The sequence below is a fragment of the Zingiber officinale genome, chromosome 2B (genome assembly GCF_018446385.1).
Source record: "Zingiber officinale cultivar Zhangliang chromosome 2B, Zo_v1.1, whole genome shotgun sequence".
Classification (NCBI taxonomy): Eukaryota; Viridiplantae; Streptophyta; class Magnoliopsida; order Zingiberales; family Zingiberaceae; genus Zingiber; species Zingiber officinale.
The window spans coordinates 109,909,512-109,923,877 of record NC_055989.1 but is presented as its reverse complement, the minus strand read 5'-3'; the positions used below and the strand labels follow the sequence as shown (position 1 = coordinate 109,923,877).

General features: G+C 41.5%; 1 protein-coding gene and 1 long non-coding RNA gene across 2 annotated transcripts; one reads left to right on the top strand and one right to left on the bottom strand.

Moving 5' to 3' along the window:
• Positions 1-7,211: 7,211 nt before the first annotated feature.
• Positions 7,212-9,713, bottom strand: LOC122046763 (40S ribosomal protein S2-like). The gene is made up of 2 exons (XM_042607622.1): positions 9,012-9,713; positions 7,212-7,551 (listed from the first exon to the last, which is right to left on the bottom strand). Exons 1-2 carry the CDS (start codon positions 9,684-9,686, stop codon positions 7,393-7,395), a joined length of 834 nt encoding a protein of 277 aa, XP_042463556.1. The 5' UTR covers positions 9,687-9,713; the 3' UTR covers positions 7,212-7,392.
• Positions 8,074-8,475, top strand: LOC122046764. Its single transcript, XR_006130378.1, has 2 exons — positions 8,074-8,142; positions 8,364-8,475. It is a non-coding gene; the product is annotated as an uncharacterized LOC122046764 (long non-coding RNA).
• Positions 9,714-14,366: the final 4,653 nt, after the last annotated feature.

The following is a 14,366-nucleotide window of genomic DNA, read 5'->3' as shown; positions in this document are numbered from 1 at the left end:
AGGTTGAGTATATCATAGCTGACCGCAACATGGGCAAAGCCCATAGTACACCCACTGCACGAGTGAAATACTACTCAGTCAAGTAGAAGGTCCAACCTGAGGGCGAGGCAAGCAAGAGGGGCCCCACTCCCTGAGGTTTAACATGGCACCTCTCTCTCAGCGCATTTCTCAACCAACCATTACCAAGGTCCCGCACAATCATGATAATAGTACAGACTGTCGTACAACAAAGCACTTTCAGGCGATCTCGAGAAGAATAGACAAAGCCATCTTTAACACAATGGAATCCCTATCCATCCTCATGAGATGGTGATCTAACTTTAAAAGCTCTGAGAGACAATAAGAGAGATAAAACCACTAATTAAGGTTCTGAAATATACATTCCGGGAATCAAATCCCGTCGAAAGCGCCTTCTCTTCTAGCACCGGATGCTTTCCCGAATACCCTGATTGAGAGGGCGAGGGATTGGTTCTTGACTTACTCTACCACCCGGAAGCATGACTAAGCCCAGAGGAGCAACTCAATAGACCTCCTCTCAAAAGAGTAGGAGGACTTAGCAGACTAACTCCGAAGATGCCAAGCTAGCCTCTTTCTTCGTATATAGATATGTTTGTGCATTGTTAGTCTTAACATGTACTTCATGGGCGGCGTTGGGGATTACCAAAGTAGCGATCCCGGCTCGTGAGAAATCTAAAGCTCTGGTTCATTCACTGAGGTAGTTCGACTTCGATGGGGCAACCGACCAAGTCAAGCAAGGATTGAGAGCTTTTATTGCCGAGCTTAAATGATGACTAGTCTATTATTATTTCACCGAAAGGCATTAGGAATAGACGAAAGAAGAAAGAAGCGTGAGCCTTTCGGCGAAGGGAAGGTTCTAGAAGATCTCGAGCGAGAAGGGTGCTTGCAATAAAGGTGAGTTAGTTAGCGCTGAGACTTTCTCTCCAACAAAAAGGAAATCGAATCGGGTTCGAATCTTACTTAGCGTAGTGTCGAATTACTTTGTAACCTGAGGTTTTGCCAAAAAAAAAAAAAAAAAAAAAAAACGGCCTGAGGTTCAGCAATGAACCAAAAAAGGGGCGGTTTACATACAACCGAGGCGCACAGTGCATATGATTGAATCTCAGAAGGCATAACCGCTAATTGATCTTCGCGAAGCGAGGTGCTTTGTAAAAGCTACTCGACTGGTTGGAGAGGTTCTGCCAGATCTCGAAGCGTAAGCGAGAGGGGATGACAAGACAGTTGAGCGAAGCGAGATGGGTGTTACTTATGCAATAATGAAATAAAGCTTTGACTCCGTCTAGGAATGGTTCTGAAAGAATTTGAATTTCGGGTCTTTCCCTACGGCAAGCAATAAGAAATTCGGCATTTTGTCCTTTGTTAATGGGTCGTTTGATAGTGTAGTAAAGCTCTAAAGGTGAATTCGTATACAACATGTTAGTACGCCCAAAGAGGGGAAGGTCTTATAATAATGATCAAACTTCTTTCTCGGATCGAGCTTCATTTACTTCGGAACCTTTGTCCTTTGTTCCAAAGAAAGGGATCTTGGTTATACCGGGATTTGTCGCTCTAGTACTCCCACTTGGTACTGACATCTAGTAATGGTCTCTAGTGCAATACTTGTCTGAGGTAGGGGTGTAAACGAATCGAATCGAGTCGAATATGCTGAAAAATTTAAGGCTCGAATTCGGCTCGAAATAGGTATATTCGAGTTCGAGCTCGATTCGAAGCTCGAAAATTTTAAAATGTTTGGTTCGAGTTCGGTTCGAATTAGGGTTCGAGTTCGAATTCGGCTCAAAATATTCGAACATGTTCGCGAACTATTCGAATTATTACTCGAAAATAGGTTCGAAAGGCTCGAAATTTATTTATTTAATATATATTTAACTTATATTAATAAATATTAAGGCTCGTGAGCGGCTCGCGAGCGGCTCGAACAATATAATTTGGGTTCGAGTTCGGCTCGAAAAAAAGTTCGAACATGTTCGAGTTCGGCTCGAATTCGATAAATTCGAATACGAATCGAATATTTTTCGAGCCCGCTCGAAAAATTCGCGAGCCGGCTCGATTCGTTTGCAGCCCTAGTCTGAGGAGTGCTTCCCCCCGAGCCTACAACATTCTACTCGAAAACCCTATTAGGCACTAGTGGCAAGCACAGCAGAAAGGAGCTCTCCTAGATATCAGGCGGGGAATCCTCGTTGTGTACTACCTAGCCGACTCTCTTAGTGTATCACCTCCGTCTATCTAATGTCTCCTAATGCAGCTACGAAGGGCAATGCTTTTTTGTGGCACTGAAAGAGATATTTCAATGGAGACTTCAAAAGCACTTACTAAGGAGGAAGCGCCCCAAGCATGGTCTGAAATCATAGCATTAGGCTTCCTTCCCGTGCTTGCTCTACTTCCTTCCTCCTACAATTATGAGGCAGATCACTGAGGTTGCTCTACTGCCTAAGCAGAAAACGAGATGTTAGAGTATATACTAAAAGCCTAACTTTTGTAAACATTTATTTATGAAATAAAAAAATCACATTGATCAAATATCTATATTTTATTTGTTAAGTGTAGTTGTTCAATTAATTTATAATGGAGATAACATGGTGAATGATGTCACACACAGAAGATCATGTTATCAGTTCTTTATAAATTATAAACAGTTGCTCACGACTAAGATGGAAAGAAACAAACCATTGAAATAGTCGTAGTGTAATTAGGTATTAGTTTATCTTGACTAATAAATTACACTAGTACACTCTAAGTGTATTGAGTAGGACCATTTTAGGTAAGTTCTTTTTATACTGATTTAATAAAAAAACTAGACCTTAGTTATTATGGAAGTGTGTGTTCTTAATCCTAATATAATAACAAGCATATATATTTAGTATTTATTTTTTTAACTTTTCAAAGGGTGAGATTTAACTTGATAAATCAATATGCCCAATAAGTTGGGAAATGATATTACTTATAGTGTGTGTTGTTAATTATAGAAGGAAACTGTGTCCTAATAATCTAGGTTGAGAATGTCCCCAAGAGGAGCTCATAAGCATTATCATGTTAAACCCTATAGGTGGACTTAGTCCGACATGATAATAAGGTTGAATGGTACTACTCTTGGACTAAGACATTAATTATAGTGAGTTGTCAGTAACTCAATTAAATTAATGGACATTCGTTATCTTAAACACAGGGAGACTAACACACTCATGATAAGAAGGAGCCCATAATGTAATTTGGGATTGATGCGGTAGTGCAATAATAACTCTCTAGTGGAATGAGCTATTATTGATGAACTTAAGTTGTGTGTTCGGGGCGAACACGGGATACTTAAGCTCATCGGAAGGTCAAAATCAATTTCTCCTCTAGGTCCCTATCGTAGCCTCATTAAAGCCTCAAGCCCATCCAAATAAAAATCATTCTTGATGTCCAAGAGAGGGCCGACCAAAGGCTTGGTGACCAAGCCAAGGGCCGGCTACCATCTTCTCTTAAGCGGTCGGCCCCTTGCTTGGTGCCCAAGCAAGAAGGGGCCGGTCATATTAATTCAAAAGTAAAGGGGTGTTTTGAATTTTTAAAATCTTCTCTTTGTAGAAAACTATAAGTTTTAAAAGAGAAATTTTAAAATGAAAAACTTTCCTTATTTGAATTAGGTCACATGGTTTAATAGAAAGTTTTAAAAATTTTAAAACTTTCCTTTTTTAACCATCCTCATGGTTTTAGAAAAAGGAAGAGAAGTTTTAAAATTAAAATTTTCTATTTTTGTAACCATGTTAAAAAAGGAAATTTTTAGAAGAGAAGTTTTTAATTTTAAAACATGATTTTTATTTTTAAAATTTTCTTTTTTTAACATCCACTTTAAGAAAGAAAACTTGTAAAATTTTATAAGAGGATTTCTTCTTTTATAAAATTTTATAAAAATTATTTTTCCTTTTTGATGATGTGGTCGGCCATCCTTGCTTGGTGCCCAAGCAAGGGCCTGCCAATCAAAACAATCAATCTATGATTGATGATTGATTCAATCAAAAGGAAAGAAAAGAAAAAATAAAAAGGAAAAAGGAAAAACAAGAGGAAGATTTTAATTTTTGTAAAAAGTTTTTTCTTATTTGCCTTCAGCAAGTAATATAAAAGAAGGGGAGGGGAGACCTCATGAGATAACAATTCTTATTCTCTTGTTGGTGATCCTCTTATGACCAACCCTCTCTCTCTCTCTTTTCCCTTTACTCTCTTTTGCTCTTTGGTGGTGGTGGTGGCCGAAACATAGAGAAGAAGGAGAAACTCTTTGGGTGGTGTTCATCTTGGAGGTTCGTCGCCGTCAAAGACGAGGCGAGGAATACGGCAGAAGATCTTGAGGTCATTAATACAAAGAGAAGGTATAACTAGTAATTTTCTTCCGCATCATACTAGTTATTTTTCTTTGTATGAATTCCAAACACAAGAGGCATTAGATTCTAGTTTTTCGAATTTGTTATTCGAGTTTGTGTTTTTTGTTTTTCGAATTTGTGATTCGATTGTTCATTTTGGTTAAACCTAGAGTTATATAAAGAAATTAAATATTAGCTTTCCTTAAAAGGCTTTGTCTAGGAAGTGGTGGTTGCTCCCATATCCAAAAAGGTCTAGTGTCTCGTTATGTTTAATCTGAAAGTCAATTTTCGAAATCAATATTTAATTGAATTTATAACATAGGTGATTTTGGATCAATAGTATTAAGTTCCGTTTGCGATCTAAGTCTAAACTATTAAGAACAGATAAGTTAAATTTGAAATCAATAATGTTAAGTTCCGTTTGTGATTCCTAATTTAACTTCTAAAGAACACAATAGATTATTTAGGAAAGGTTTGATACTTGTACAAAATTTCTGTACAGTGAAATCGATATGATCTTCCTAGGACTAACCAACAGAGAATGAAAACCTAATGTTCCACTGGCAAAGTAGTGAGAAAACCCCTGCAAAGAATGAACAAGATTGTGCCGTCAGACTTGGCTGTCTACTTGGGGGAAGGTGTGAATCCTGTCTTCTTTGAAGAGCAATCGCGTAATCATTCTCGGCTCTTATTGTCGGGCCCATTTCCTTTCAGTATGAAAAGGAGTTCTTAGTTTGCTAGAACAGGGCTTTTTTATTAGGAAACCCATGAAAAGTGAACCGGATATCCCCTGCTTCAGAAATTTGATTGGAATTATTATACTACAACCTATGCTCCTGTCCTACCAAGCGCTAAGCCTACCTACATTAATATACTTTCAGGCATAGCTCCAGATGGTCTTCATTCTAGTTCTTTTGCAACTGACTATGAAACTAATTTCGCAGGTTCAAGAAATGCTCGCCTTATCGACCAGAAGGGAGAGGAGCTAAGGATTCTTTTTGTTGTAATCCTGGGCACGACTTCTTTTTTGAGTCTAAGTTATAACGAAGCAAGAAAGACGCTTTTTCTTGCTTGTGCAATTGCATCCGGTCGTTGATGCGTGAGGAGCGATGCTTGCCCTTTTTCTTATTGTAAGCGGCTTGGCAGCAGTCAAATAGGATAGACTCTTATAGAAGGTCCACTACTAAGTAAGAGCATCAAATTTTTTACCCAAACCTTGTCCGAAGCATTCTTCCTTGCAGCTACAGCCCAGACAGGGGCCATGTAGCTAAGCGGGCTAGGCTCTATTGAGCGGAGCATCGAATTTGATACACTATATTATATTGGTTGCAATGAATTTTTAAACACAAACAGATTTTTTGATAATTCATTATTCTCAATATGACGTATAGAAATGATGTTTGAGAATATGAATATAATCAGAAGAACTAGATGAGTACATTAAATTTTATTTTATGTCATCGTGAACTCTTTAAGTTCATAAGTCGATTTCGGCCAAGATCGATAAATGAACCTAGAGAGTTCAGAATGACATTGAATTATGCTCATATTCATTTAATTCTTTTAATTATATTTATACCTTAAAATTATTTTCATAAATCATATTGAACATCAATTTTTTTTAAAAAAATACATAAGATATTATTTCATGCTATGGTTATGGTTCTCTAGTCCATCGATGACTTTCGAGTTATTTTTATCAAAAGTAGCTGATGAGCATACGTGCTCGTCTAATTTTTCATCAAACACCAATTCGATATTTGTATTAAAAACGGCGAATTTTTAATAAAAAATTTATTATTATTATTTAAAAAAATAAAAATACCGTGTACATGTTTTTAACAAATAAAGTAAACTCAGGGAGAGAATGGATAACGAATACGTGATTTAAATATCTTCAATATTACCCACGCGAATTGGATAATATGAAATTTGCGAATGGGATAACATGAAATTTAAAGTACGTGATTCAGTATAAATTCATACCATTATGAGTTTTATTTATAAAATGAGAAATGCCCTTTTCGTTATATATTTTTTTAAAAAGATAAATTTATATTTAAATATAATATAAATTTGAAATGCTAATTTCTATAATATTGTGGTGTCATTTGCACTATGTTCGTGGTGCGTGAGCACAAGGAGTGAAGGTAGACTCATTAGCATCACAAAAATACCTCTTTTTTTTGATCGACGGTGCCGACCGGTTTTGCCAACGAGTAACCGGATGATCGATCGTTGGTGAAATGGGGTAGTGAAGGAATACTTGAAGCTTCCATAAACCTAGGTATGTAAATAAATCAAACGGTTCGTGAATTATTCGGAACTTGATTCGATAAAAAACTCATTCGTTCGTTTATCTTATCAAGTCAAGCTCGAGCTCGATTTCGAGCTAGACAATTTTATCGAGCCGAGCTCGAGCTTAAGGATATTCGACTCGTGAACTCGCAAACATATTCGTTTATAGGATCACGAGCCAAAAAAAAGAACCTTAAACTGAGTCAAAAAATGAGCTCTAAAATGAATCAAAAAAACGAACTCTAAAATAAACTTTAAAATGAGACAAAAAACGAGCTCACTTAACAAGTTAGCTCGTTAACTTTGATACTCGAACTAATAACGAGCCAAACTTGAACTGTTCGCGAGCTTGATAATTCTAAAACGAGCCGAGCTCGAATATAACTTAAACGAGCTGAGCTTGAACCTAATACTGTTCAACTCGGCACGGCTCATTTACATCCCTCCATGAACCCCCCCTCTGATCGGAACACCCAAAACAAGGTGGTTGGTCATGGTAATGGCAAAAGGTGGTGGCAAATGTTTGCCGACCGAAGGAGTCCTTAGTAGTCGATGCACAAGTACTGAAGAATTGTCAAGTAGCAGCACATAACATAATGGTGATATTACAGAGAGAAGAAAGAGTAAAGCCATACATAAATTTCAGCAGATAATAGATACAAAATCAAAAGTACTTAACTAAGGTCCCATTTAGGCACAACTGTGAGAGACGGGTGATGGGAGAGGGGATGGAGTTCCAGGAATCCTAAGCTTCGATCGTCTCTGAATTTTCTATGAGAATTGCCTTGGTAGGCTTTGCGAGCAAGTCTGTGTATTCTTGGAAGGGAGATTTGCTGAAGCGGGTTTCCAACCATAAGTCGGGTGTCAGGAATCCATAGGTCTTCATGAGACAATCAAAAGTGGCCTGCAAGAAATAAAGGCATCATGCAAACAATTGTAGCTCTATCATTGTGAAGTCTGAAGGATAGTCCTTGTCTTCACAAAGTTATCGCCGTGCATAATCAGAATAGGGGAAGAACATCCAATCAGACAAGACAACAAAATCATGAGTATCAAATTAAGATTCAATATGTGGTCATGCGATGATAGTATGTTAGTCATCATTAATCCAAGAAAACAATGTTTTGGGGCATCCTAGTAGTGTAGGTCATTCAGTCAACAAGAACAAGAACTAAATCAACATGAACTATTCGTACAAAATTCTAGGTAACCAATCATCTTAGACAAGAACAAAAAGTCATCAGAGGGTGTTGAGACTAAATAAATCTTAGTGAATGATAAGAAATCTTTGATTGAAACTTGGTTTCCTTCGGCCCTAAGAGATTGTATAATGAGAATTAAATAAAAGGCAAACCATCATTTAGAAATACAAACAACGAAGATAAATATTTCACTTTTCATAAAACATTGGGCAGGAAGAGATAAAAATTATAAGTTATGATGAAAGGAAAATAACAATGATAGACATAGAAGGTCTAGTAGAAGTTTCTTTTAGGTTTGTTTAATTTGTGGTAGGAACTAAGAAATCCTATGCAAAACCAAAATAAAGAATAAAACAATCTACCAAATCAAAATTAGCCAATTCATTTGATCTATTAATTAATTTTTGACCAAAGATAAAACCTTGAAACCTTAACTCTCATTAAGATCTAATGGAACCACATGGAACAAATAAGGTTTCTCTCGCACTTCAAGGTCTCCAGTTTGTTCTTTTAGGTTTGTTTAATTTGTGGTAGGAACTAAGAAATCCTATGCAAAACCAAAATAAAGAATAAAACAATCTACCAAATCAAAATTAGCCAATTCATTTGATCTATTAATTAATTTTTGACCAAAGATAAAACCTTGAAACCTTAACTCTCATTAAGATCTAATGGAACCACATGGAACAAATAAGGTTTCTCTCGCACTTCAAGGTCTCCAGTTTGTTCTTTTAGGTTTGTTTCATTTGTGGTAGGAACTAAAAAGTCTATGCAAAACCAAAAAATAAATAAAACAATCAACCAAATCAAAATTTGCCAATTCATTTTATCTATCAATTAATTTTTACCATATATAAAACCTTGAAACCTTAACTCTCATTAACATCCAATGTATCCACATACAACAAATAAGGTTTCTCTCTCACTTCAAGCTCTCCAATTTGTTGAACTGCCACTACTCTAATTATTGAAGAACTTATATGGAGAGAGAAGTCATCTATGCTATTTGGAATTGACAACAACATACTGATAATCACTACAACATTAAAGTATAGTATGCAACTATGGATATTGAAATGTTGAACTAGTAAATAATGGAGGAAGATAAATATTTGTTCCAAACATGAATCGAACAAAATAATTGAATGCGGAAAACACTGACCTTCACAAAGTTTCCAAGAGTCTTAGTCGAACCGCGGGATGAGGTGTATACGTCCTCGATTCCAGCGAACTGGAGGACCTTCTTCGGCACACGGGCAGCCACAATCCCCGCACCTCTCGGTGCCGGCACCAGGCGGACAGTGACCGAGCCACACTTACCAGTGACCTTGCACGGGACAGTGTGGGGTTTCCCGATCTTGTTTCCCCAGTATCCCCTCCTGACGGGGACCACCGAGAGCTTGGCCAGAATGATAGCGCCACGGATGGCGGTGGCGACCTCCTTGGCGCACTTGACGCCAAGGCCGACGTGGCCGTCGCTGTCGCCGACGACCACGAAGGCCTTGAAACGGGTGCGCTGTCCGGCGCGAGTCTGCTTCTGAACGGGCATGATCTTCATGACCTCGTCCTTGAGGCGGCCACCGAGGAGGGTGTCGACGATCTGGTGTTCCTTGACGGGGAGAGAATGGAGGTAGATCTGCTCGAGACTGGTGATCTTCCCCTCCTTGACGAGGCGGCCGAGCTTGGTGACGGGCACCCATTTCTCCTCCTCGTCGCGCCGGCCTCCCCCTCGTCGGCCACGGCCCCGACCCCCGCGGCCCCGGTCGCCCCTGTCACCCCTGCCGCGCCCGAATCCACGGCCAAAGCCGCCGCGGTCCCCAGCACCTCGCTCCGCCATTAAGGAAAAGGTCAAAGGAGAGCGGCTTAGATGAAACGAGAAAAAGGAAAGGTTTTTATAGTGGACACGAAGAAGATGCCTAGGGTTTTCTGTGGCCTCGGACGGGCTCAGCTCACTTGTTGGCCTGATTAGCCCGATTAACGTTATAACTGGGCTATTATATTAGAGATCGAATAAATGGAAATGAAATTAATAAAATTTTTTTATCTGTCAATTGATAATGTCATCATTGAGCTCTCATAGCGCAGTTAGCACTTGTATAGATGAATATTCGAATAGATTTTAGAGTTAAATTTGAGGTGTAAATATTTAGTTGGATGTTTGATATTTTTCACGTAAAGAACCATTGTAAGCATGACACTTGCTAGGCCTGGGCTGCCATGGACGACGACTGACAATGCGCGATGACACATCTTGGTGATCGAGGCCGGAGGCATCCTAAGGGTTTGAAATTTAAAGTCTGTCTTCTCACCGGATGCTGATGGTGTTCTTCAAGACAGATGACTCTAATGCCCCTACATGTTGGTAGTCGTCTGTTCTTCAAAATTGCTGATGTGGTTGGATATGGCTCGGAGTTATTGTAAGCAATAGTGATTGATCTTGTCGGAAAGTTGAGAAGATAAATCTGTCGACATGATGTATCTAGAATGTTTGACCGTATCTCCATAAATTAGAGGGTGAGCTGGTTCCCGTGTTGACTAAGTCGTCAGAAGGCTCCTGGTCAACACTACCTGTAGCCAGTGACCAGGTTGCCCCGGTTCCTGGTACCTCGATGCTCGAGGTATGTCTCAAAAATATATAAGCAATCATATAAAATAGATCAGTGAAATAAGTAACGAGTACGAGAGCATACCCTGACCCCGACCCCCGGGAGGGGGGCGCCCTTGGATGGCTCGGTGAGCTGATCGCGATGATGATCGAGTCGTCGCGGCCCATGTGTCCACCAGGCGGCATGCAAGCCAAAATATGTCCACGGCTCAGGCCGGAATACAACACATACCAGCGACTCATAGGCTGGCTGGTAAAAACGTCTCACAATCATAATAGCAATACCAAGGGGCCGAATACAACGACTCAATGGCCGGAAACACAACAGATGTCCGAAAACACCGCGGTGGATCGGATCTGCGCTGAAAGCGGTGGAGACATCGACTGTACCGTCGTTGGAGTCGACTGTAGAACCGTCGGAAGAGGCGGCATCGGCTGGGAGAGGCGGCGACAGACACTGTAGGCGGTGGTGGCCACTGTAGGATGCGCCAGATGCGGGAAGGGGCGGAGGTGGCCGTAAGGAGCGGCTTCGGCCGCAGTGGGCGGCGATGCCGACTACAGGAGGTCGCGGCTGTGCTCCTGGGCGAGGCTAGCGTGGAGAAGGGAGAAAGGAGAAGGAAGGCGACGCCCGGAGCGACTGCGTGCGTGAGGCGGGGGCGTAGCTCGTGAGGAAGCTACCGGCGGCGAGCTATGCACGTTGTGACATAGAGACGGTGGCATCGACCTGGAGCGACCTGAAGGGGAGTTGCCGATATGTCGGCATTCTCAGGCGGAGGTAGCCACTGCGGCTACAATAGATGGCGACAGCGGACTGGCAGCAAGGAAGAAGCCCTGTAGGTCCAGCGAAGAAGGAAGTAGAGAGATGGCTGGAGGAGCCGGAGACTGGCGACGCGAGGGGGAGGAGGAGAAGAGTGTTGGTGCAGTGAGCACCAGATGATCGAACCTGAGTTTTGATTATGGCAAAGGGCTCAAAGTTAAGTGGTGGTGTTATCTAACAAAGTTCATGGAGCTTGCAGGAAAGTCCTAAGTGATACTTAGGCAAAAGTCCTAGCTGCGGTTAGGCAGGTGAAAACCCTAGGGGGTGGTAACCCTAGGTCATAGGGGGTGGTAACCCTATGCGGAAAGTCTTGGCAGGTCGATGGCTTCAGGCAAAAGTCCTAGGGGGTGGTAACCCTAGGTGGAAAGTCCTGGTGTTGCGAACCAGGTGAAAGTCTGAACTGGCCGGTGAAGCGGATGTTCAGCAGAAAGTCCGGGAGCATCGAGTGCCGAGCAAAAGTCCAGTCGATCTGGAGGATCGTACTGGCAACAGGTAAAATCTCCTGAGAGGAGTAGGTGAGGACGCGTTCCCCGTAGAGGGAACAGTAGGCGTCGGGTCGACCTAGGGTTTCCGGCTGGAAATCCGAAGTCAGACCCGGACAGTCCGGAGACTGTCATAATTTCATATTCATACTATTATTTTGTGTTAACTTTGTGTTGCAGGTATCTTTGGATTAACATACTTGCAGGTACCAAAAACACAAAGAAGGACTCGGATGAACAGTGTCCGAGGCGCCTCCATGGAGCTTGGAGGCGCCTCGGGTGCGAGCCAGGAAAAGGCCAGCGCAGCAGACTGGAGGCGCCTTGAATGGAGATCAAGGTGCCTTGGACCGGAGGTTGAAGGCGCCTTGGATAGGCTGAAGGCGCCTTGAACCAGATAGAGTTCGACCAGGTCAGTGCTGATCCACGCGGGTGACTCGGCTCGTTCAAGGCGCCTTGAACCCCCTTTATAAGGGGTCTCGACCAGCAGCTTCATATATCTTCTTCCAAGTGAATTGTTTGCTACAAGCTGCCTACGAGACGATCCCGAAGTGCTGCAACGACACCTCGACACCCCGGAGCTTCAGATTTAGTCTTTTGGTGTCGGTATAATCTTTTACTGCTTTGAATTGTAATTAGTTTGTAATAGTTTTTGCGAGCTTATAGTTGTTGCCCACGGAAAGCGATCAAGGATCGCGGGCCTTCGAGTAGGAGTCGATCAAGGCTCCGAACGAAGTAAATTCTCCTGTCTTTGTGTGCTTGTTTTCTTTATTCCGCTGCGTTTTAACTCTTACGATTCCGATAATCGTTGAAAATAGCCACGAGCGCTATTCACCCCCCCTCTAGCGCGTCTCGATCCAACAATTGGTATCAGAGCGGGGTCGCTTTGAACTGGTGCAACCACCATTCAAGCATTTTTCGTGGCTTTGTCGTGTGTATAGGGTAAAAATAAAACCTTACGCCTTTCGTTTTTTCCCTCCAAAATTATTTTCGAAAAATTCATTTTCATCCTTTCACGGTTTATTAGTATTGATAAAATATTGAATTTGGCAAAATTTGAAATAATATTTTTTAAAATATTTTTTTAATAATATTTTATTATTTTTTTTCGAAACTGGTGAACTTCTATTTCTATCCTTCCATACCGCACTGCTAATCCAGGATCAAGTCCTGGTACATTTTTTTTGCTATTTTTTTTGTGGGCAAGGTTCTTTTAAATGGCCCTCCAAGAAGGCTTTAGCACTTCTCGCCCCCCGCTCTTCTCCGGCGAAGACTTTACCTATTGGAAGAACCGGATGATCTACCATCTCAAGACGCAAGTCGAGATGTGGATCATCATCCAGACCGGTCTCGAGCTACCACTTGACGGCGCTGGAGAACTCATTTCATGCACTAACTGGGATACCAGCATAAGAAAGAAGGTCGAAGCTGATGCCAAAGCAACCTGTATGCTGCAATGCGGGTTGACAAAAGAAGAACTGAATAGAGTCGGACCATTTTCAAGTGCGAAGGAGCTGTGGAACAAACTAATCGAGCTGCACGAGGGCACGTCAGACGCTAAAGTAAGTAAGCGTGATTTAATTTTAAATAAATTATATAATATTAAAATGCAGGAAGGTGAGACGGCGAACCAGCTTCACGCACGCATCCGGGACCTACTCAACGGGCTTCATGCGATCGGCCAAAAGGTGGAAAACCGCGACGTAATAAGGTACGCGCTAAGTGCTTTTCCGAGGAACACTTTGTGGGCATCCATGGTTGATGCTTACAAAGTTTCCAAGGATTTATCCTCAATAAAACTAGATGAATTGTTTTCTGAATTAGAATTGCATGAGCAGACTAATGCACGCCCGGTCGAGAAAGGTGTTGCTTTGGTTGCAGGTACTAGCGAGCGCGTGAACCGACGTCAAGGCGCAAATCTAAAATATCAGAGGACGAAGACGATGAATCAGACGCAGAAGATGAAGACGAAGTTATTTCCAAGTTGATAAAACTCGTACGGAAGATGTGCAAGTCGAAGAAGGCAACTCAAATGAACACAAAGGACAGATCAGATGTCACCTGCTACGGCTGTAACCAAAAAGGTCACTACAAGCCAGATTGCCCAAACAAGAAGAAAAGAAGAAAGGCATTGAAAGCAACCTGGTCCGAGTCGTCAGACGAATCCGAGACTGACAAGGAAGAAGAACCAACGAGCTTTCTCGCATTACCGGTGCAGGCTAACATAATTGACGAAATCGAGTCCGAACTCGAGTCCGAAGCCGAGAACGAGTCAGAAACAGAGTCCGAGCGAAGCCACGGATCCACATCCGTTTCCGAAGGCCCGATCCCCATTGTAAGTTCTTTTCTCGCCGAAACTCAAATAGATGACTTAAGAAATTTAGTTCCTTATTTGCTTAAAAAATTGCCTAAATCCAACATCCGGGTTAAGTCGCTCCAAAAGGAAGTAATAGCCCTTAAGGAAGCGACTGACTCGAGTTCTTTAACTGAGTCAGTTCAAGTTGGAAGTTCAACTCAAGTCCAACAACTTGAGGAAGAAAATTCCAATTTGAAAACTCAAATTAAAGAACTCAAGGATACGTTAGAACGCTTTACGTTGGGTTCCAAGAATTTGGA

Coding starts and splice junctions, on each gene's coding strand:
- LOC122046763 (XM_042607622.1), bottom strand. CDS start 9,686: ATGGCGGAGCGAGGTGCTGGGGACCGCGGCGGCTTTGGCCGTGGATTC. Junction 7,552..9,011: donor CTCTTGGAAACTTTGTGAAG/GTCAGTGTTTTC, acceptor TATTTCTTGCAG/GCCACTTTTGATTGTCTCAT.